This window comes from Babylonia areolata, chromosome 15 (assembly GCF_041734735.1).
Source record: "Babylonia areolata isolate BAREFJ2019XMU chromosome 15, ASM4173473v1, whole genome shotgun sequence".
Taxonomy (NCBI): domain Eukaryota; kingdom Metazoa; phylum Mollusca; class Gastropoda; order Neogastropoda; family Buccinidae; genus Babylonia; species Babylonia areolata.
Genome location: NC_134890.1, coordinates 6,446,256 through 6,470,866, shown reverse-complemented (window position 1 = coordinate 6,470,866; position 24,611 = coordinate 6,446,256). Strand labels below are relative to the sequence as shown.

Sequence of the window (24,611 nt, the reverse complement as noted above, 5' to 3'; positions counted from 1 at the left end):
ATCTAAATAACCCCCTTTTCTAATATATTGCTTTTGTTCATATGAACTCTCAACCCAAGATCTCTAGTGGCTCTATACAAACAGTTCAACTGATTTTGCAAACCAATAGCTGTTTCTGACAATAACAATATCATCTGCAAACAATAGGATAAATAGTTCAACAAGATCTGGAGAAAACGTGACACCATGTTTCCCATTTTCAATGATTTCGAAAGCTAAATCGTTAATAAACAAAGAAAACAAAGCTGGGCTGCATACATCTCCTTCCTTTACTCCTTTTACACATGTTATTAAATCTGTCAAGTCAGCTCCACGTCTTATCCTTGCCTTTACATTGTTATACATGCTTCTTATACAACTGTGCAGTTGACCTTTTGTTCCATTTTTATGAAGTACACGCCGTAAAAGTTTTCTTGATATAGAATCAAAAGCTTCTTCGAAGTCTATAAATGCTACACATAATTTTCTGTTATTAACTAAATGCTTTTGAACTGCAGCAAAAAAAAAAAAAAAAAAAAAAAAAAAAGAGCGAAGATGTTGTCTACAGATGAACAACTTTGTTTGAAACCAGATTGGTATTCCCCAATTATATCAATTTCATCATCCGATTTGTGAAGTCGGGAATTAATAATTGAACTATATACTTTGCTGGAAACATTACTCAAAGTTATACCCCTATAATTGTTTAGATCATCCATACCTCCATTTTTTATGCAAAGTACAAATTATAGATTCAGTCACACACACACACACACACACACACACACACACACACACACACACACAGAGAGAGAGGGAGAGAACAATAACAATTATTTTATTTCAGTCTTTTCATGCCATTTGGCCCATATGGACAGGAGTACTGAAATTTCACATAGAATATATAGCACAAGATGAGCACAGGAGAATTTACCCCTCAGCTGTTTCATATGTCAGATTGATTAAGCTCATGGAGCTTTTCTGTGATAACTATTTCTTTTAAATTAATAAAAGTATCACATCAAATATTTGTGTCTATTTTAGAAGGTGGGGAATCACAGACTGATGTCTACAGGCTCAGGGAATGTTCATAAAAGTGATTTTCTTCCTTTTTCCAACCTGCTGGGTCATACAGTTCTGGTGAAATAGTTTTTTCTTCAAAGGACTGAAATGAGTTTTCTTCAAAATGATGACGCAGTGATTGTCTCAGACTAGTAGCCCTTTTCAATGTTCGAGGAAATGATGTGGACGATGGTGAAGAAAATTTGTACAATGATTTAGAAGAAAAATCTGATGAAGATGAGACCGAGGCTTATTGTTCCTTTTTTTATTTTTTATTTATTTTTTTTTTTTTACTTGTTGTGAGTTTGTTTGCTGAAATACTAACAAAATATCATAAACATGTAATAATTTTGATAAATGCTCAACAAATCACAAAGTGAGCCCCTTTGTTTTACTTATTTTGCATTTGTTGGTATGATTTAATCTATAAATTCCCACAAATAGATAAGCTACATTAGTTTAATTTAAGTTTAAGTGTGCATGGTATTCACACATCTTTTTTTTTTCATCGGCATATGGAATACTGCTGACCTCAAAAAGTGTTGGCGGTCAAGTGGTTCAGCTGGTGCCAGACCAAAATATTTAGAAAGACTAATTCCTAAAACAAATATTTGTTTAGTGCTCATTTAGTCACTCGGATGAGATGATAAACCAAGGTCCCGTGTGCAGCATGCACTTAGTGCATATAAAAGAACCCACGGCAACAAAAGGGTTGTCCCTGGCAAAATTCTGTAGAAAATACACTTCGATAGGACAAAACAAATAAAACTGCACGCAGGCAAAAATGCAAAAAATAGGTGGCGCTCTCATTGTTACGATGCCCTCTCCATGGGGAGAGCAGCCCGAATTTCACAGAGAAATCTGTTGTGACAAAAAAAGAAAAAAAAAAAAAAAAAGAGAAATACAATACATTCCATTGCTTTGATTTCTATTCTTTAGAATTATATCATTTACTTGTACTTGTGTATTGATAACTTCTACTTACTCGGATACTATTTTTAATTTTTTTGCACATTATTCTAGAAAAATGTGTTGAAAATTGTGTTCTTGACTAGTATTTTTCCAGTAGCTTTGAAAACATAAAAAGCAATATAATGTATGGATCCATTCAATATTCAGTAATCTTATATTTTATGAAGTATACATCTAAAAAAACTAACATCCACTGCCCTCTCCTCTCAGAAAAGGAAAACAAAAACAAAAACAAAACAAAACAAAAAAAACAAAAACATGAAAGCGAAAATAACAGATCGCAAAAACAACAGTAATGATATTTTCATTTATATAGCGTCTTTTCTTGTAAAACATGCAAAGTCCCACTGTACAAGACAGATATTGATTTACAAACAATTCATTTAAATACTAAAATGGCAAATTACATACATGACCCTGCGCAGACATTAAATCAAAGAGTAACCGTAAATCATATGCTCAACTTTACACTAAAAAAGAAAACAAACAAACAAACAAACAAACAAACACACACATAGCAAACATCACATTACCCTAATGATGCAATTTCATATCATGAGACTTGACACCAGTATCACGATACTGAAAACCATACCACAAGACTAAAAAACAAATCACATTCATCACAATGCTCAAAGAATAGACAACTTGATTTACACAAGTTAAAAATAAGTCTCATCCTCACCCCCTCTCTCCCCACACACACCTCAACAACATACACATGAAACAAACAAGCACGCACAATCAAAAACAATATTGTGCATATATATGTCACTATATAAATTGTGTGCAAAAAATGTACTGTGAATGTGTGAAAGTATTCACTGTTTTATATGTTGTTTGTGCATACATGTGTGTGTGTCGCGTGCGCGCGTGTGTGCGTGTGCAAGTGGGTGGGGCGTGGGGGGATCACGCACAGTGTGTGTGCATGCATATGTAAGTGTGCTTGTGTGTGTGGGCACATGTGTGTGTGTGTGTGTGTGTGTGTGTGTGTGTGTGTGTGTGTGACAGTCTGGGCAAGTTTGTGGATGTTCATGGTCACAGCTACCTGGTCCTGGTGTCCCATGACATGTGCAACAAGACCTTCAGCCTGCTTACAGAAATTCAGACACGGTGAGTAATGTTCCCTGAAATCATCATGATCATCTCCTCCACCACTTTCTTTCTCAAATGCGTTCACCACATTCTATGCGCGCGCGAGCGCACTCACACAGAGAGAGAGAGAGAGAGAGAGAGACATGCACATACATAAACACATCTATCTTCATACACCTTTGCCATATGCCCATTGTATAATGGTCTTCATTCTATTCTGTCTGACAACATGGGAACTACTGATAACCTGGCAACCAGTTCTCCATTTCTCTCTGCTCCTCATCTCTCTCAGGTCGTCACTCAGTCTCCAGCCTGGTCATTCTGGAATGTCATCCTTCCATCTCTTTTTTCTGTCTTCCTCTCTTCCTTGGACTATGTCTTCTAGGACTGTCTAGGCACCGCTGATCACGAGACATACCCATTCCACTTCAGTTTGCATCTCTTCACTGTGGGTAGGAAATCTTCATAGGATCATGTGGTTGGCATGACTCTTGTTTCTCACATCTTTATTGGTGATGAGATCTCTGTAGATGTTGAGTTTACAGAAGCATTTCATCTCTGAGGCCTATATGCTCTTCTCCACGTCAGTTGTCAATATCCATGACTCACAAACATACAGTGATGTTGAGATGACCAAGGAGTGCATCTTTGAGCCAAATGCAAGGTTTTTGCACTTCAAATGGTCTTCACTTTTTCCAGTGCTGTTGTTGTTTGTGCAATCTAGGACTTGAAATTTATGCTACTTGAAGCTGCGGACAGTTTGTCCTGTTTATGATTGCTGACTCTGAATCCAGTGCTGTTGCTGTTGGTCATCAGTTTGGTCTTCTCTGCACTTACCTCCATGCTGTAGGCAGCATAGATCTAGTCTAGGCATTCCACTAATCTGTTGTAATGCATAATTGTCTTCGTAAATGCTTTTGAGTGATTGTACCAAATGTGTTTAGCTTAGCTTACATTTTAGTGTCCTTGACGTGTTGTTTTATTTCCTAGCCAGTTCAGTGCCAGCATATTAATATATATATATATATATATATATATATATATGTATATATATATATATATATGTATGTAAATGCTGTCCCCTTGCCAGGGAATTTTGAGGATTCGGGGGTAATAAACCACAAAAAATTCTAGCACAAAAGCTATGGGTGATACACAAAAGCTATGGGCGTTTTTATGAAGGAAAATGAGTGTAGATTCTGCTTCCAGGCTTTTTTCCCCAATTAGGTTGTTCAGGTATGTAAAGTCAAGATAATAATTTTTGTGTAACAAAAAAGTCTAGTTCCACCTCTATATAATGACATCCATAAAGAAAAGAAACAAATACAGCTAGAAATAGCATGCCTGATATATTATACCTGTAGAAGAAATTAAAACAGGCTATAAGTTTATAAAAACAAATCACAGCTCGTGCAGACATGAAAGTAAATCACTGTTCCAACAATGGCATGGTGGGTAAAGTCAACGTAAAAGGTCAATCATGGTTTCTGAAACTGAGCTGGCAAGCATTTTGACAGTAAAGAGCGTTTGCAAGTGAAAGGGTGAAGTTCTTCAAGTTGCGCATGGGCTGATTAAAGTGTCTGCTGTGCATCCGGCTTGCCACCTCTTTTAAACAAATCATCCAGCTGATTCAGGAGGGGGAGGTGGGAGCGTTAAAAACAAAAAGCACATATTTCACGCCCAGTGCAGGTTCAACCCCAGCGTTTCGTGAAAATCGTGGAGCATTGGCGGTTGTCGAATTCCTTCAGTCAGTATTGAAATGTGAGTACACTCTTCCCAAAAGCCATGCCCCCTTGATGACCTCTGGCTGGCATTCGACCTATCGTCTTACATCACTCCTCTTCCTCTCTTCCCCTTCTTCCAACGCTTGCTGCACGTATTCTGATTGACGGACTGAATTACCATCAAATGGGCTGTCAGTTTCATCACTGTCGTTGTCAATCACCTTCGTTTTCAAACCAATTATCAGACAAGATATATTCTTCTCCATCGCGAAAGCTGTCCATAATCACAAGCAGAGCTATCAGAATTGTGTAATTCTGCTGACTGTGACTATTTGCTTTACTGGACATAGTTTTCAATGCCTTTTTATGCACATGATGCAACCCCCTTTTCCACGCGCATATCACGTGGTAAGTTAGCAAATTATTATCGAGTAGAAAGTGGTCTTCTACCTAATGTATGTTCATTTCAATAGTTTTTTGGGTTTTTTTTTTTATAATCCAGACACATCAAACAAACTGTTCAGAGTCTGTTTATGTGAATTGAACCAAACTTCAATGAAGGAAAAATTGGAACATAATAGGACGTCTTTCCGGCACTATGGCAATACTTTTTGTAGGACTTCAGCTGACGTCTTACAGGCACTCAACTAGTAGGCTAGTCAACATCAGTTTCATTACTGTTTTTATTTATGATTCTTTTTCTAAAAGCATTCAAGTTCCAGTTGACCAGTTATTTCCAGATATTTATTTGGATGACCCCCCCCCCCCCCAAAAAAAAAAAAACAACAACAAACAAACAACAACAACAAAAAACAACAACAACATTCAAACGGAATAAGGAAAACAAAAACAGTATATGTGAGACAACAAAAGGTAAAGATAAAATTTGCAATGCAGAATGTCCAGAAAGCAGGAACGGATTTTGTTTTTGTTTTTGATGTTGATAACGGAAAAAAAACAGCCTTGTTACACATCTACAGTGGTACTGAAATAAAGCGAAAATGAGTAACACAGATGCTGAAGGAGTTGTGAGAATAAGAGCGTGCCTAAATCACTGTGTTCCCCCATGTCGAAGTTCCCCTATGTTTGTGTTACCCAAGATTTTTTTCCCCTGGTCCTCAGCAGGCTGAACCCGTGCCTCCAGGGCGGTCGCCACTTCAGGACTAAGTCACCTTTTCTGGCAGACGTTTTAACCACTGAGATATCATACAAATAGTTTGAGTAGGGAAATTTAATTCATCCCTCCTCGATCAGATCCAGCTGGAACTCTTTTCTGCTGTTGCTGCCATTGCCTTGAGAGCCCTTGTCCTGTCTTTGCCAGAAATTGACAGCTGTTTCATGAGGCTGCGGGGAGATGCGCTCACAAACCCTCTTGCACCAATCTCTATGGCGAGGACTTCGGCTTGGAAGCCAGCTTCTATCAGACTGCTGGCTAGACTAGTATACTTCTCGGTCTTGTAGATGTGGGCTTCCTGTATTCTGCTTTCGTTTGGCACAGTGAGCTCAATAAGAATCGCTTGTTTCATTGCCTTGGAGTGGAGTACTGTGTCAGGTCTCATGCTGCTCTTGCTGATGATTTCTGGGTGTTTCTTCCCCTCTGGTAGGTCAACTGTCCATTCCCAATCTCCGGCACCATCAAACAGCCCACGTTTCCATGCTTTGGATGTTAAGCTGTTCCTGGCCAGACTTTGTTGCCTTCTGCAGAGCAGAACTCTACAGGAACTTCTGTTGGTATGAGTGCTCCTTGGACAGTGCTCACCACGTGTGCAATTTCTTTTAGCACTTGGTTGTGCCTCCATGTGTACCGTCTTTGGTTCAACGCAGCATTGCATGAGCTGAGGACATGTTCCACTGTTTGTTTGCCATGGCAGAGTGGGCACGCAGGGTCATCTGCTTTCCCCCATTTCAAAAGTTGTATTCGAGGGAAGGAGGTCGTACACAGATCTTATGATGAAGCTGATCCTCAGAGGGGCCATGTTCCACATGTTGCTCCAGCTGAGGCTCCTTTGGAGTGCATTTCTCCATGTTGTCCACTGCCCCTGCTAGCCTTGCTGGACTGCCTTCAGGACTCTTTTATCATCCTTTTCCTTCTTGATCTCCTGTATGATCATGTCTCTTTTTCCTTCCCCCTTTGCCTTGGACCACCATTCCATCTTTGTCGATTCCAGGCCCTGTCTGTTGGTTTGGGTGTGTCCTAGTATTTCCTTCATCTGAAGACTTTCTTTCACTGCAGTGACTGCCTTCCTGACTTTCCATTTTCTGCCAGTCTTCAGCTTGGGTTGGCTGGATCTCACAATACTGTCTCTTGAGTCTTCGATCATGCTGAGAAGTCTTGCCTTCCCTACCTTGTATTCTTTGACAAGGGATTTCAGAGGTAGCCTCAGCTTTGCTTGGCGACAGTTCAGTGCCACGTCAGTGAGACCAGGTGGGACACCAAGCCATTTGCGTGTGTACTTGTTGATCTTGTCCAGATTGACTCAACTGTGCTACAGCTGTTACCATATATCAGGAGAGGCCAGACTGTAGCATAGACTGTAGGCACCACACTTTGTATTTGCCAGTAAGACCACACTGGTCTATGATATGCAGGCCTTCTTCTGCTATATGCTTGGTTTCCTTTCCTCTTTTTGTATCTTTCAGGGACTCATCATACCATCTTCCAAGGCTCTTGACCGGTTCATATGACACCGTTGGAATGGCTTGGTTGGCTACGGTGAATGTGACCATTTCAGCTACCTTTCCTTTACGCAGTGAGAGGCTCCGTGATTTCTTTGGTTTGAAGTTCATCCTGGCTGAGGCAACTAGCTCGTCTAACCACTTCAGTATTTCCCGGGTGTCATCCTCTTTGTTGAAAGGACTGTTGTGTCATCCATGAAGGTTTTCAAAGGAGGTATCTGGTATGCGTTAGCAAGGTCGGCTCGATCCGTTCCCTTCATTGAGGCCTTCAAGATCACTTCCATTGCCAGCACGGACAGGATTGGACAAATTGCACAGCCCATGGCTATGCCCACTTCCAGATTGATCCAATCTGTTGTGTATTCCTTGGTGGTGAACCACACTGAGAAGCCATGGAAGTACTTCCTCAGTATCTTCCAGATGTTCATTGGTACATGGTGCATCTCGAGAACCAGTTGGATCATCTCATGAGGAATTGTCCTGTACGCATTTGCCAGATCCAGCCATACCACGTCTAGGTTCTTTTTCCCTGCCTTTGCTCTCTGGATCACATCATTGTGGCATGTTCTACACAACCAGGAACTCCTTTGATGCCACCTTTCTGGACTGACACATCCAGGTACTCATTTTCTGTGAGGTATTTTGCCAGTCTTGCAGCCATGACAGAGAAGATTTTTCTTTCAACATTCAGGAGCGATTTTGGTCTGAACTGGCTGATGGTACTTGAATTCTGCTCTTTCGGGATGTATACGCCATCAGCTATCATCCACTTGTCGCTGATCTTCAGGTTCCTCCATGCTGATCTTATCACTATGTGGAGCCACTCAAGGACTTCAGGACATTTTTGCACAGCAGGTTTGGTATTTCTTCTCTGGTTTCCTGGGATGAACCAAACCCTTGCGATCTAGTGGTTTCCTGCTTTGCGGATCGGAATACGTTTTCCTGAGATGCTGTTCAAGTGTTTCTTTGTCCACTGTGAGTGTCCCTGATTTGGGTTGCTCGAACGGTTTCCTGGCAAATTGAAAGGGGCCTCGGAAGAAGTTGTTTTGTGTCTATTTCTTTTTGTTCCTTTTTCTCCTTGCTGATTCTGCTTTACTGTGGGCACTGTGCTTTGCTTTCAGGTCTTTCCAAAGTTTTTGTAGGCCCTGCTTCTCAAATTCTGAAGCAGTCTTCTTCCTTTTCTGGAGCTTTCTTTTTGCATTTCGGATGTTGTCCATTTCTCGTTGTTGCCTAGATTTTTGAGGTGTTCTTGTCTTTGGTTCTTTCATTCCAAAGGTTTCCCGACAGGTTGTGCACACAATTTCCTATCAGTGCATCAAGTTTTCAGACAATTTTAAGGTCCAGCTCTTCCCCTTCCGTTTTTGTACTTGTAGGTGACAAGTTTAGATTCAGGCGTTTGACTTCAAGATCTTGTACAAATGATTCGTCTGAATTATCAGCGTGGATGTCCTTGGCACTGTGGTTTGAGTCCTGCCCTTGGTTTTCCGACGTCTTATCTGCTGGTACAGTGCGCTGCTAAGCATTCATCAGATTCTTCGTACAACCCTTTTTGGTCCTGTGGATCTTCATGCCATGCTCAGTGGAGAATCTCCGCCCACAGACACATGGGAATTTCATATTTATATTCCTCCAAGACGGGCGCAGTAGCCGAGTGGTTAAAACGTGGACTTTCAATCTGAGGGTCCCAGATTCGAATCTCGGTAATGGCGCCTGGTGGGTAAAGAGTGGAGATTTTTTCGATCTCCCAGGTCAACATATGTGCAGACCTGCTTGTACCTGCTCCCCCTTTGTGTGTATATGAAACAAAAGACCAAATACGCATGTTAAAGATCCTGTAATCCATGTCAGCATTCGGTGGGTTACGGAAACAAGAACATACCTAGCATGCATACCCCCGAAAATGGAGTATGGCTGCCTGCATGGCGGGGTAAAAACGGTCATACACGTAAAAGCCCACTCGTGTACATATAAGTGAACGGCGTGGGTGTTGCAGCCCACGAAAGAAGAAAAAGAAGAATATTCCCCCAGGTCTGAGTTCCTCCAGGTCTAAGTTCCCCCCTCCCCCATGTTTATGTTCCCACTGGTCCATGTTCTCCCAGGTCTGTACCCCCCATATTTATGTTCCCACAAGTTTCTGTACTCCAGGTCTGTATTCCACAGGTTTATAATTCCTCATACATACACTTTGGTCATTAGTGGTCAAAATGGGAGAAAAGGTGTTGATATTCCTCAAGAAGTTCTCATGATGTGGAAAGCATCAGTATCAGTAGCTCAAGGAGGCGTCACTGCGTTCGGACAGATCCATATACGCTACACCACATCTACCAAGCAGATGCCTGACCAGCAGTGTAACCCAATGCGCTTAGCCAGATGTGGACAGATGTTAGCATAAAACAAGCTGCACATTTTTAATAGTGATCACTGCTGATTAGTGAATAGTCAAACTAGGTAATAAAAATAACCCACTTAATATTGCATAGGCATAAAATGCTGCGTTCTGAAACGTTTTAGGTTGTAGCCAGCAGTGGTCAGTAATGGCACAGCTCATGTCAAAAAGTCTTAAAATTGTATAGCCATCAGGGAAGTATCAAAATACATTACTGTCTGCTTTCAATGCAATAGTTCTCACAAGATAGTTCTTGGAGAAATATGCACTTGTTTGTTCATGCTAGAAAGAGACAGTGACGCTCCACTGTGACAAGTTTTGTTTGTTTTTTTCTCCTATCATAATATAAACTTTGCTGGAGTGAAATCCACAATGATTTTTTGTTTTGTTTTCAGAATTGCACACACAAATTTGAAGAGTTCAATCCTGCTGTAGAAAATTTTGATTGTTATATTGAACGCCTTACTGCGTACTTTGAAGCAAACGACATTGCTGATGATAAACAGAAGAGTGTGTTTTTGTCAGTTATTGGTGTCAAATATTCACTGCTTTGATCACTGTGCTCACCTGACGCACCACCAAAGAAATCCGACGACCTTGTTGCTATTCTCAAGGCACATGTGTCACCCAAACCACTTATCATATGTGAAAGGTTCAAATTTCACAAGAGAAAGCAGAATGAGCGACTTTGCAGCAGAACTGAGACGATTGGCATTCACATGTGACTTTGGAGAGTTTTTGCAAGATGTACTTAGATTTGACTGTGGCTTTTCTGACGCCACAACTCAGACGAAGTTGTTATCTGAGAAAGATCTCACCTTTTCAAAGGCCGTAGAAATCGCCGTTGCTATGGAAGCAGGTGCAAGCCACTCTGCAGCTCTTCACCATGAGTGCTCTGCTGAACTACCATTTGCACCCGTTGTGAACAAAGTCCAAAGAAAAGCAAAACCAGTGATGAGTAAACCCAGAACACCAAGTGTTACTGCTGTGGTAAAGCTCTTTTCGCTGTAAGCTGTCATTTCAAGAACTACAATTGGAATCACTGCAAGAAAGTTGGACACTTAGCAGCTGTCTGTCGTTCAAGGAATAAAGCTGGACATTCAGCCCAGTTGTTCATTTAAGAAAATCATGAGGAGGTAGAAGTGGTGATGTACGCTGATAAGAGAGGAAATAAGCCATATACACATGTGGTCTTAGAAATTGACACTTAGTGGAGCCTCAGTTACCCTCATCAACGATAGACTTTTTGACGATACATGGGGTAGGGACATTTCATTGACTAGATGTGACAGAAAACAGAACGTATACTGTACAACAGATTTTGGTGCATGTTCAAGTTTCCCATCAAGGTAAGTCTGCAATGCTACCTCTTATTGTGGCCAGTGGTGGTGGTCCAAATCTACTGGGCAGAAACTGGATCCGGGGATTAGACATGGAAGCAGCAATTCTAGTGAATCAAGTAATCATGAAACCACCTTCTGGGCTGTCAGAATGTGACCAGTTTCCCAACCTGTTCAAGGATGAATTGGGTCATATTAAGTCACGTCCAGTCACTCTTCACATTGAAGATAACTGCAAACCAAAATTCTACAAAGCCAGAACGGTGTCCCATGCACTCAGAGGCAGGGTTGAGGCTGAGATTCAGAGGCTTGAAGACCAAGGCATTATTGAACCAGTGAAACACTCAACTTGGGCAGCACCAGTGGTCCCAGTTTTAAAACCTGATGGAACTCTGCGTTTGTGTGGTGACAAGTAACATTGAACACGGTAGCAAAGGCAGACGTGTACCCCTTGCCTTGAGTTGAAGACCTGTTCAACAAGTTGCTGGAGGAAAATCTTTCCCCAAATTTGATCTGAAGCATGCATACCAACAGTTACCACTTGCGGAAGAATCCAAAGAATTGACCACCATCAATACACAGAAGGGCCTTTTCATATACACTCGTTTGCCCTTTGGAGTCTCAGCTGCACCAGCCATCTTCCAACGAACAATGGACTGCTTGTTGCAGCGCATTCCACAGAACGCAGTGCTTCAAGATGATATCCTGGTCACTGGCAGCACCGTTGAAGACCACACTCTCCACCTGCGGAAAGTCCTAGACTTGAAGCTGAAGGTTTCCAGTTGAAGAGGGAGAAATGTGAATTTATGCTACCTGAAGTCACATACCTAGGTCACTGGATCAACGCCAAAGGAGTCCAGCCCACACCTGAGAAAGTGAAGGCTGTTCAGGATATCTAAACTCCCCAAAAAGGCAGTTGAGTTGAAGTCATTCCTCGGTTTCATTAACTTCTAATGGAAGTTCTTGCCTTGGTTGTCAACAGTGTTATCTCCACTGAACAATCTTCTTTGCAAAGGTGTTGATTTCAGATGGAGAATTCAGCTGGACCAAGCTTTCAAGAAGGTGAAGGAAATGCTTTTTTCAGCCAACCTTCTGGTTCACTTCAATCCAGACATGGATGTTACCTTATCCTATGATGCTTACACCCATTATCATTAAAATATAATTTTTTTGTTTTGTTTTTGTTTATTTTTCTCAAGGCCTGACTAAGCGCGTTGGGTTACGCTGCTGGTCAGACATCTGCTTGGCAGATGTGGTATAGCATATATGGATTTGTCCGAACACAGTGACGCCTCCTTGAGCTACTGATACTGATACTGTATTTATTACCAAATATACCGGGGTCACAAGGAATATTTGGGGATAGTGCATGAAAAGGTTCACACATAAATCAAAAATCATATACACAGATATAGAATTTTAGACACATGAAATATCAGTAGAAGTATGTGTAAATGTGCACTCACATGCACACATACTCTCTCTCTCTCTCTCTCTCTCTCTCTCTCTCACACACACATATACACGTGTGTAAATAAGCTGCACATTACACATTGCATACGGAGGGGTCTGATGACTACGTCGTCAGGTAAATGGTTGCTGAGTGCACAATTCAGTTTCAACATATTGGGTTTGTTTTAGAGACTGCTTTGGGAAAACAGCAATTTGCGAAGCGATTGGTTTTGTACAGACAACTGTAGAGGAGCCTATCAAAATCCCAAAAGCTGGATGTGAATCGTCCTGGCTGATTGAATTTGCTTTTCTGAGTAGTCGCTTATGGTATATGTCGTCCAGATATGGTAGGTCAGCCCAATAATCTTGGTGGCAGTTCTTACAAATCTGTTCAGAGCTGTGATTTCTGCCTTAGAAATGTTTCCATATCAAACAGTAATAGCCAAAGTTAGTACACTTTCAGTGAAAGTTTGGTAGAAATCAGCTGTAAAAACTGCTGTTCAGAAGTGTGTGGTTCAATCTATTCCAAGAGAGAGGAGAGCAGACAGGGATATATCGACTGATGTTGCATATGCTTGATCACTTGCACTCACTCACTCTCTCTCTCTCTTCATACTAATAGCAGGGCCACATGGAGTGGATTTTATAGTGTTTACTTTTACTAAACAATACAACACACACTGAGCAGTTCACCCTACTTAGCAAAAGCAACACACAGCCCTACATAAAGCAGCACACACTGCCTACTGCAAGTACTTCCTACAAGCAGCACACAGCAAAAACTTCACTCCACGCCTAAAGCAGCATCTACAAGCAGCACACCTGGTCAGAAAATCTCAAAATACCTGGACATTACTGACATGAAAGGCCTATACCTTCTCAGTACCTTTCATCAGATGTCCACCAGTATGCACCCCTCTCACACATAAATCTGTGAGGTAATACAAGCTTCATCAAGCTTACCTGCCACCAACAGTGATATACCATACTGTGCACCATACCTATGACTGACCAGTACAACCCTGTGTTCAACTCATGTTACCCATCATTCAATAAAACTGTGTGTTATCATTACCAAACAAATCTCCTCTTTGTCTTCACAAGGTATCCCACTGACATAAATAAATGTATGGGAATGCATTGCTACCAACACATCTCTGGTAAACAGCAATGTGCAACAACATGGCACTGACCCTCAGTGCTCTCATTGTGAACCAACTCATTAACCACATTACAATGTGCTTTCCCACTTTGTCTGAACAAAGTAAACCACTGACACATAGCGCAACTACACATGTTATCACAACTACCAACAAATCAAACGTGTTCCACAACACTTGTTGTTACCCCAATGTGCACACACACTTGAAGTATCCTCAACACACACTGACAGTATTAATCTGCAAATCTGTCCATTTCACATTTAACCGACATCAACTTATATACAAAACAAATAAGTAATACATAAAAAAATACAGAACAAGATATCTAACAAAATACAAGGGGGGTGGCTAGTCCTTCTCTCACTCAGTGGGTAACTTTCTCACATTAACCCTTCTTTCCACGAGCCACAAGATCAACTTACACTGGCTCTTCACTGACACAAAACATTGTTCCCAACAAAACTAAGTTATCAACATAGCGAAAAACCATTTCAAGTCATGTACTCACAGCCCAACAAGGATTTCCTTGCACTTCACATCATCAATCAGTCAGTCAGCCTGTGTCAGTGTTCAGTTCTTCTGGGAGACAGCTAAGAACTGGCTGTGCTGACTGGTTTTATCCCTTCCCACAACATACTGTGCACACTAATGCAAGCTACAACACTCACTCCCCCAACTAGTTGAACTGAAATAACCAGTCTTTGCTTCTTTTAGTGACGCTATGTGAATGACAGATTCCGCGCGACCTCAAAGGCTAGACTTTGGACTGGACGGAGCAAAATGGGAGATAAGAAGGGTGGCGGGGGTGATTGAGGGATGGGAAGGGGAGGGGGCGGGTGTAGATGACACTGCTGGCATACTATAACACCGCCATGATTTTATTTTTTGTGACTAAATTTCCTGAGGTCCTGAAGAAAGTACAGATGCTGTTATGATTGCTGAATATTTTCCCTATATTTTTCTCCCATTTCAAATCGTTAAAAATGATATATCAGTCTGAGAAAATTAAATTCACTAATGATCTCAACTTGATTGTCTTTAATAAAGAGTGGAAAGGGGTCGGACTCGGTCTTCATGAAATCTGAAATTATTTCTTTTGTTTTTGATACATTGAGTATACAAGTTGTATTGATTACACCGGCTGACAAGTTCTAGTTCTTCTTCCCTGTATTTTGACTTGTCACTGTTCGTAATCAACCATTCTAGAGTAGTATCACTGGCAAACTTAACCATAGTGTTACAGTAAGTATCTTTGCACAAAACACCCTGGAACTGGAGTATTTTCAATGTTGTCATGTGCATGCCTGTCAAAACCATGTAGAACAAAAGAGGCAAGGCCTTCAAGACTCACTTGTGATACACTTTCAAAAAGAAAAAAAAATCTAATCTTTAAAATGTGTTCTGTATTTGTTATTATAAAGCTTCAGGTTAAAAAAAAAAAAAGAAAGAAAGAAAAAAGAAAAGTCCTGACGGCAGATTCGAACCCTGTGTGTTCGGGTGAGAAGAAACTGTCTTACCCAATACACTATCCTGGCTCCTTAACTGACGTTCAAAAATGTAACATTTAAACATGCTTTTTTAAATGCGATAAACTGATTGCGGTATTCGGTATTCGTAGTGAGAACGCTGTTTAAATCATTATTCTGGTGTATCTTGGGCATTCAAAAAATCTTTAAGGACAATTAAAAATTCTTTTTAAGTCCGCGGTAAAGGAGACGTGGCTATCGCCGCAATCACACTGCAACATTTAGCCGTTTTCTCTGGATCTAGATAGATGTACAAGTTTAGTTACACCCGCCGGGAATGTATGACACGGTCGATTCAATTTCTCTTTTATGTTCATTCTAATTTTACAGTTTTAAAGTTGATATGAAAATTGAGTATTTTGTTAAACTAATAACATGTAGGCCCAAGTACAAGTACTTCTAAACGTCGTATGAAGTGAAAAGGACTTCATTTTGAGAAAAGTCAAGACTGGAAATTTTTACGTTTCATCAAGGGTATTAACTGTCATGGTTTATTATTTTTAACTGCGAGTTCTGACTGATTTTGTTGATATTTTTATGGCAGTTTGGGGCATAATCCAGTAAGTGATGATGCGTTCACAAATCTTTCTCTGAATAAATATTTAATGGTCTCCTTCTCTAACTTTCCATCACATGTTATCGTGTATTGAACGGGCAGGTCAACAACTTGAAACAAAATGGCGTCCTTCCGTTTGCAAGGAATATGAGCACGCGCTTTGAATATGTATAAATATGTGTACCCAATTGATTTTTGCCCATGACCTTCAGGGCTCAGCCAATAGATCTATAAAGTCCACTCGTAGTATTGATTTTAGTATTTTCCGAAAAAGACCACTTGGGCGAATGAACATAGTGAAAGCCCTGTACACTGAGAGTAAAACACACAAGCTTTTTATGTATTGAGTATAATTTCAAAATGTAATGTTTAACATGAAAAAGATCAGTTTAAAGCAAACTAACCCCCCTAGCATTAATTACTATCAGCAGCAAAGACATGCACCAGAAATATAACTTCCATGCTTAGGAAAAGAAGTTCCTGTTTGAACAAAAAATGATAACAATGACTGCTCTTGTTGTGTCAGAATATCAGATCAAAGTGCCAAGTTTAGAGAATAAAAATATATAAATATTACAGTAAATTCGGTTTGCATATAATTTGGCTTCTTTTTTTAAAATTATTTTTTGTGCCCATCCCAGAGGTGCAATATTGTTTTAAACAAGATGACTGGAAAGAACTCAATTTTTCCTATTTTTATGCCAAATTTGGTGTCAACTGACGTAGTATTTGCAGAGAAAATGGCAATGTTAAAGTTTACCACGGACACACACACACACACACACACAGACAACCGAACACCGGGTTAAAACATAGGCTCACTTTGTTCACACAAGTGAGTCAAAAATACTGCACTCTTTTGCCCTATTTCAGTTGCATTGCTGAAAGCAACGAAAACGGGGAAACTCCGGTTTGCTTAAGTAATTAATGGAAATAAGTAGTGAACAGGCATTAATCATCTCCCCTTCTGAATCAAGATAGCGTGTGAATGTAGTCAATTTTCAACGGTTTTACTGGCCACCCTCAGTAAGTTGCGACTTTAGCTGGGTCCCCATCGATTCTTCGGATTTAGCCAAGTTTCCGACTCAAGTTCGATTTTTTTTTTTTTTTAATTGAAAGTTCAGGCTTTCTGTAGAACATTTTAATTGATGTTGTTTCATTCTGTGGTGTGTGTGACTCACAAAAATTAATCGAAGGACCTATGTGTTCATCAAATCGACGCAACAAATATGGCGTCTTCGAAAACATCATCTGCTAAGCGGCTCAAAGCAATTCTCAACGAATCCCAACATTTAGGTTGTGAAGTGAAAGCATGACCTGTTGCACACATGAACTGTGACTCTATATGAACATAGGGAGGCAATAGGCATCTTGACACTTTCCTCGTTTGGCTACAAATAGCTATGAAAGTAGGTTACCCTTCATGCACCGGCCGCATCACTGTAACTGCAGTTCTAAACGTTCTTTCCTTTGACCATCACTTTTGATTTTCAAACGATCAGTGTGTTGTTGTGTTATGTATATGATTCGTTTCAGACACTTTGCTGAATAGATTTAGTACTAAACATGTAATCTGGTCACAGTATAACCAGATGTCCTTGACCGGCATACCCGTAACTCAAAATGTTTTGAAGACATATAAAATTTGTAGCCAGAGACAACGGAGTCAGTGAATTAAAATATATGTTGCACGTATGTACTGTGATGCTATCTGAACATTTTGAGGCACATAGACCTACCAGTACTTTCTTCAAATGGCTAAATTTAGTCTTGAAATTAGGTCACTACACGCACCTGACTCCATTACGGTGACTGCTGTGTTTGTTTATCGTACTACAAGGGACAATTCCCACAAATACTGTGCTGCACTAGATCTATATTAGCTTCATTCATAAACACTTGGATTACCAGGAATCTAACTGATTTGCGTTGTTTAAAGTCTGTCAGCCGCACGTCAGATTAAATAAATCTGCAGTAAGGCCCCAGCAAGAAGTGATGGCCTTGACCAGCAAATCCATAATTAGGCCTGGAAGGTTTTTCTAATGCCTGAACAACAATATACATTTTATTAGGTCGTGGTAACTGCGTATAACATGCTATTGTAACTACCGAAACAGACATTTTACAATGTGGGAAATACAGCAAGAGCATTCTCCTCGTTTCAAATCATATTTGCTATGATACTATAAAGCAAAAGCACAAAAAATGAATGTTTAACTCACAGTCCTCAGAAGTTTAAAAACATGTAAATCTGATTTTACCCATCAGCCAGTTAAGGTCCTCTTCTTCCAGGTAACTGATTTTGACTGTAAACGACTGATCCAACAACATACATGATGAGATATATGACTGGCTGGCACAATCTCATAACAAAAGTTACAAAAGTGACCAGTACATTCCAATCACAGCACCAGACCGATTGCTGCCTGCTTGCATCTACCTTTAGGACACCAGGCCATATCACAGAAATTGTAAAGGAGATCTGTAGCAGAGACTTATGGCTCTGAATAAGTGTTGAGGTGGGGTTGTTGGGCGTTGATTTATTCATCAATCTCACGAGACATCAAAGGGCAATGGAACAGAAGGGATGATAAGAGTTTGGTGGTAGGGGTGGGGGACGTTTTCTTGATATGAAAATCCCACTTGCATGTCATCGGATGTGTGGTTGGTGTGTGTCCATCGAGATCGATGATGACCATCGTTGTCATCCAGCTGGGGGATGGGGGGAGGGTGGTGGTGGGGTGGGGGGGAGGATGCTCATGAATCTATCTGTGAATGCGCAGATGGCTGAATAGTCCAATCTGCGCACGAAATGTTCGCTGACAGTTGGGGCAGACAAAGACAGGCATACCATTGTCAGGGAGCTTGTTTGCCCGTGACTTTCTGGCCTGCCTCTTCTGAACAGCTGCAGCAGTCCTGTTGGCCTCGCACAACTTGGCGCCTTTGTGCACAGCAGCATGCCATTTGTCACGGTCCACTGCAGATTCCTCCCAGGAGTCAGGGTTGATATCAAACGCTTTCAGAGAGACTTTCCGAGTATCTCTGAAGCGCTTCTTCTGACCTCCGTGTGATCTCTTCCCTTGTTGCAGCTCGCCATAGAAAAGCCTTTTGGGCAGCCGATGGTCTGGCATGCGCGCCACTTGTCCAGCCCAGCGAAGCTGGCACTGCATCAGGATGGTGAAGATGCTGGGAAGGGTGGCTTTTGCGAGCACCTCTGTGTCTGGGGTCTTGTCTTGCCACTTGATGTTCAGTAGCTTCCTGAGGCATGTTGTGTGGAAGTGGTTCAGCTTCTTGGCATGTCGTTGGTACACTGTCCAAGTTTCGCAGGCGTACAGTAGTGTGGGGAGAACTACTGCTCTGTAGACCTTTAGCTTGGTCTCAAGACTAATGCCTCTTCTGTTCCAGACATTTGCACTGAGTCTACCAAAAGTTGCGCTTGCTCTTGCAATCCTGACGTTCACTTCATCGTCGATGGTCGCATTTCGTGACAGTGTGCTGCCAAGGTATGTGAACCGCTCCACCGCACTGAGTCTCTGACCATTGACTGTGATGTTGGGCTCAACGTAGGGTTTCCCTGGGGCTGGCTGATGGAGAACTTCAGTTTTCCTCGTGCTGATGGTAAGGCCGAAGTTCCTGCTGGCAGTGGCAAACTTGTCAATGCTGAGTTGCATGTCAGCTTCAGATCCAGCGTTGAGGGCACAATCATCAGCAAACAAAAAGTCTCTGATGATGTCTGTCATGATCTTCGTTTTTGCTTGAAGCCTTCTGAGGTTAAACAACTTACCATCTGTTCGGTACTTTAGGCCGATTCCAACATCGCCATCTCTGAAGGCATCAGTAAGCATTGCAGAGAACATGAGGCTGAACAGCGTTGGAGCCAGGACGCAGCCTTGCTTGACACCATTTGTGACAGCAAAAGGAGCAGATGTTTCGCCTTTGTCCTGGACTCGAGCCTGCATGCCTTCATGGAATTGGCTGACCAAGGAAATAAATTTCCGAGGGCATCCGTACTTGGCCATGATCTTCCACAGTCCCTCTCTACTCACAGTGTCGAAGGCCTTAGTGAGGTCGACATAGGTGGAGAACAGATCAGCATTTTGCTCCTGACATTTCTCTTGCAGCTGCCTTGCAGCAAACACCATGTCGATGGTTCCGCGCTCTTTCCGGAATCCACATTGGCTCTCAGGCAAATGACCTTGGTCAAGGTGTGCTGTGAGGCGGTTTAGTAGGATCCTGGCAAGTATCTTGCCTGCGATGGAGAGCAAGGAAATGCCCTGATGGTTATCACAGGCTTGCCAGTTCCCCTTTCGCTTGTACAAGTGAATGATAGATGCATCTTTGAAATCCTGGGGGATCGTCTCTTCTTTCCACATGAGTGAGTACAGCTGATGGAGCTTCTCAGTCAGCACAGTGCCTCCATCCTTGTAGACCTCTGCTGGTATGGAGTCTGAGCCAGGTGCTTTGCCACTGGATAGCAGACGAATTGCTTTCTGGGTCTCAAGAGGTGTTGGCGGATCGTCCAGTGCTTCGTTGATGGGGACTTGTGGGAGACAGTCTATGGCTTCATCATTTATGGAGGAAGGGCGATTTAAGACACTGTTGAAGTGCTCAGCCCAGCGTTCGAGAATTTTCTCCTTCTTGGTGATCAAGGTATTCCCATCTGCACTGAGGAGGGGGGATGATCCTGAGGATGTGGGGCCATAGACTTCTTTTAAGGCATCATAGAACCTCTTCATATCGTGCCTGTCAGCATATCCCTGGATCTCATCAGCTTTGTCACTCAGCCACTTATCCTGAATCTGGCGTAACTTTTGCTGAACAGTCCTGCGGATGGCATCGTACACATCCTTTTTTGATGTGGACTTTGGGTTGCTCAGGTAGGCTTGATGCAGACGGCGTTTCTCATCCAGAAGCTGCTTGATTTCATCACAGTTTTCATCAAACCAGTCTTTGTGCTTTCTGGACATGGGTCCCAGGGTCTCTGAAGCTGTACTATAGATCAGCTCACGCAGGGTCCTCCAGTCAGACTCCACATTCTGGTTGTCCAGAGAGGCGGATTCCAGACGATCTTCCAGCAGCTCCACAAAGGACTGTTTGATGGTGATGTTTTTCAGCTTAGCGATGTTGAGCCGTTTTGGAGCCTTCTGGCCTTGGGGGCGTCTCTTGGGCTGGATTCGAATATTCAGCTTCGAGACTACAAGGCGATGGTCTGTCCAACACTCGGCGCCGCACATGGTCTTTGTTACACGTACATCTTGCCTATCCCTTTTCCTGACGATGACATAATCGATGAGATGCCAATGCTTTGAGCGAGGGTGCATCCATGACGTCCTGTTACGGGTAGGGAGGCAGAAAACTGTGTTGGTTATCAGCAGTTCGTGCTCTGCACAGGTCTGAAGCAAAAGCAATCCATTTGGGTTGCAGTGGCCCACACCGTGCTTTCCAATCACTCCATCCCAGGAGATGTAGTCAGAGCCAACTCTAGCATTGAAGTCCCCAAGAATGATGAGCTTGTCTGCTTTAGGGATAGCAGCAATGACAGAGTGAAGGTCCTCGTAGAACTTCGCCTTCACTTCATCCGGGTTGGTCATGGTTGGGGCGTAGGCACTGACAATGGTGAGGTGCTTCTGGCCAGATGCCAGTGGGAGTTTCATGGTCATAAGCCTATCGTTGACTCCCTTTGGGATTCCAGCTAGCTTGCTGACAAGTGCTGTTTTTACTGCAAAACCAACGCCAGCCTCACGTCGCTCTTCGCTTCCTCGTCCACTCCAGAAGAAGGTGTAACCAGATCCCCGTTCACAGAGCTCGCCTTCACCTGCAAGCCGAGTCTCACTCAAGGCTGCGATGTCAATGTTGTATCTGGCGAGTTCGGATGCAACTAGTGCCGTTCTCCTTTGGGGTCTGTCCGCGTTATCTCTGTCCAGGAGAGTCCTTATGTTCCAAGCACCAATGGTGAGAGGAACGATCCTTGTTTTTTTCTTTTCTTTCTTCTTGTTTCGACCGCTGATGTAGGGTCCCCGCCAGCCGCGGTATGCTGGCCAGGGTGATATGGAGCAGGCAATTTTTAGGGCACCTTTTCTAGCCCCTTCCTCATGCCAGGGAGGTGAGCAGTGCATTCCTAAAGAGGGCTGCTCAGACGGCTGCCGAGCTCCATCGCTGCTCCTGTCGACGAAGAACGACCCTATGGCCTGAGCCGCCTGCGTGCAGGTCTGCGGCTGCGACTGCCAGTGTACCCACACCTGTCGTTTCGTCGCTCGCCTGTCGCCACAGGACTTGGGGGTGATGAAATGATGAAGGATGAAAGGTCATTTTGGATGACTGATGACTTGCGCGATGAGTTTGTTTAAAGTGAAGAAGAGTTGCGCAACGTCAACCTCACTCTCTCGTCCGGGTCCACCAATTTCCAGTGGCAAGACTAAGTCGAGACGACTGGAGGATGAGCACGGATGCAGTGGATGACCAAGATATCCTTTCGGTGTCTCATCTTGCTCTCTGCACTCCACAGTGCGTTGCTGTAACCGCCTTCCTCTCCGTTGAACCGATAGATTTCTTCCGCAGATTCTGCCGGATCCAGACTTCGCATGCATGGGTAGACACACCCCGGGGGCCAACTGCGTGTGGCATGCACACAGCACAGTGGAGCTAGATGGCCGTCGGTGGCTCTCCTGAGCCAACGCCCTTTTATGGATCTCCATAAGGGTGTCTAGCCACCCGCCTCACCAGTCCCGGAAGGGAGAGGTGGGAGTGCCGGTTTAGTCGCCGGCAACCCGACCCTGAACAGGTTGTACTGGATTACAGGTTACCAGTAGCAGATCAAATGACCTGACCTGACCTGACCTATATACAAACATACACATACAAATACACACACACACACACACACACACATACACACATATACATACATACATATATATACATATATATACATACACATTGTATACACACATACAATGTAAAAGCATCACAGGTAATATAGTCTCACATCACATAGGCCCAAAATCACAGCAAGATAAAAACATATCACATTTACCCAAGTCAAAAACATGCACCAGGAGCCAGGCCTCACTGAAGCACACTAAAAATCATCACAAGTGCACACAAATCAACTCCAAGAGCATGTCCAGCGATCAAATCACAGCAAGCATATACAGATGGAAAAGCTCTACTTAGAAAGATACTGTGACATAAGGCAAGTCGCCTTATTCTTAAATGTACGCCATCCACAGTTGGCCCGATCGGTATTCAGTTATATAAAAGAGGACTTGAGCTGAAACCTCCATGGCGGCGTATCTGGTTCATTAGTGTGACTGCGTGCGAAGTCCTATATGTGTAACTAACTAGCTACGAAAACCTAAGATAGGTAACGCAACATGGTGTCAACCTTTGTGTGCTATCGATTCATTTAAGGCGCCTTTGTTTCATTTGTTACTTCGGTTTCATTTTATTTCGTTCGTACTAGTGTTTTTTTTGGTTAAAGTTAAATCTTGATTTTGATTGTCCATCATTCTCGAGAAAGGGGGATGTGACATAAGGCAAGTCGCCTTATTCTTAAATGTACGCCATCCACAGTTGGCCCGATCGGTATTCAGGTATATACCCCAACACCCGCATTCAAGAGAGCACTCAAAACACATCTTTTCAATATGTATCTGTTGCGTTACCTATCTTAGGTTTTCGTGGCTAGTTAGTTACACATATAGGACTTCGCACGCAGTCACACTAATGAACCAGATATGCCGCCATGGAGGTTTCAGCTCAAGTCCTCTTTTATATAACTGGATGTGTGGTTACAGGAGTCACAAAGTACATAATGTGCACTATGTAAAACCAGATAAACAATTTTGATAGTTTCAGCTTGACTGAAAAACTAAAACATCAAGCTGGTATCGCAAAGTTAATGAAAAACTCTTTCTCGACTAGTTGGGTTGTCTCTTTCGAACTGGGCAATTTTTACTCTTTGTGACAGTACCTGCCACATGTACACAAGAATGTGCACTTTTAAGTTGATCCTGCAGCATTTGCACCATTCTCTGCATACCACTGTGCAGGAGCAGTGAATCAGTTCACATCAAGTTTCTTAAGCATTTTCAGAATGGTCCACAAAAGTCTTCCCTACCGTTCTACCTCCAGATGTAAGAACTCTCTCGGAAAAACTGCTCTTTGTGTGCCGTTCAAGAGCTGCGGATGTGGGTGGAGTTTTTTCAGACGTTTTCTTATCTTTAGCGAGGAGAGGCTGTCTGACCATGCCGACGACACACAGCTTGCTCAGACAATCAAACAACAGGGCAACAAACTGCTCAACGATGTACTCAGGGACTTAGTCTGGTTATCCATCATCATTAGGAAAACATTAGTAGTTTGCTTACACAGTCCCTGTGTTCCATGCTTCTCTTTTGCTTCTGCCAACAAGCAAAGCCATGGTTTATGCGCGATTCCTGCTGGACAACAACAAAACCAAAAGGGACAAAGGGAAGGGAGTGGGGAGTTAACAGTACTGATATGAATCTGACTTCTTTTTTTTTATCACCATCTGATACTAGTGTTTTTCGAACCAAAGTTGTGTGCTGCAAACAAACGACCCTGTCTTCAACAGCCCACATCCATCTTTATTTCATTATTTTAATATAATTATTTAAATCTGTCAAAGTTTCAAACTTCCAATACCAAAAGCAATTTT

General features: G+C 42.4%; 1 protein-coding gene across 3 annotated transcripts in view; it reads left to right on the top strand.

Annotated features, from left to right (window-relative positions):
* Positions 1-24,611, top strand: part of LOC143290398 (protein SPO16 homolog) — a 94,195-nt gene that overhangs the window by 56,798 nt on the left and 12,786 nt on the right. For all 3 annotated transcript variants that reach the window (XM_076599798.1, XM_076599799.1, XM_076599800.1), the window contains one exon: positions 3,025-3,126. In XM_076599798.1, the coding sequence (XP_076455913.1) occupies positions 3,025-3,126 (102 nt within the window). The remainder of the gene's footprint in view (positions 1-3,024; positions 3,127-24,611) is intronic.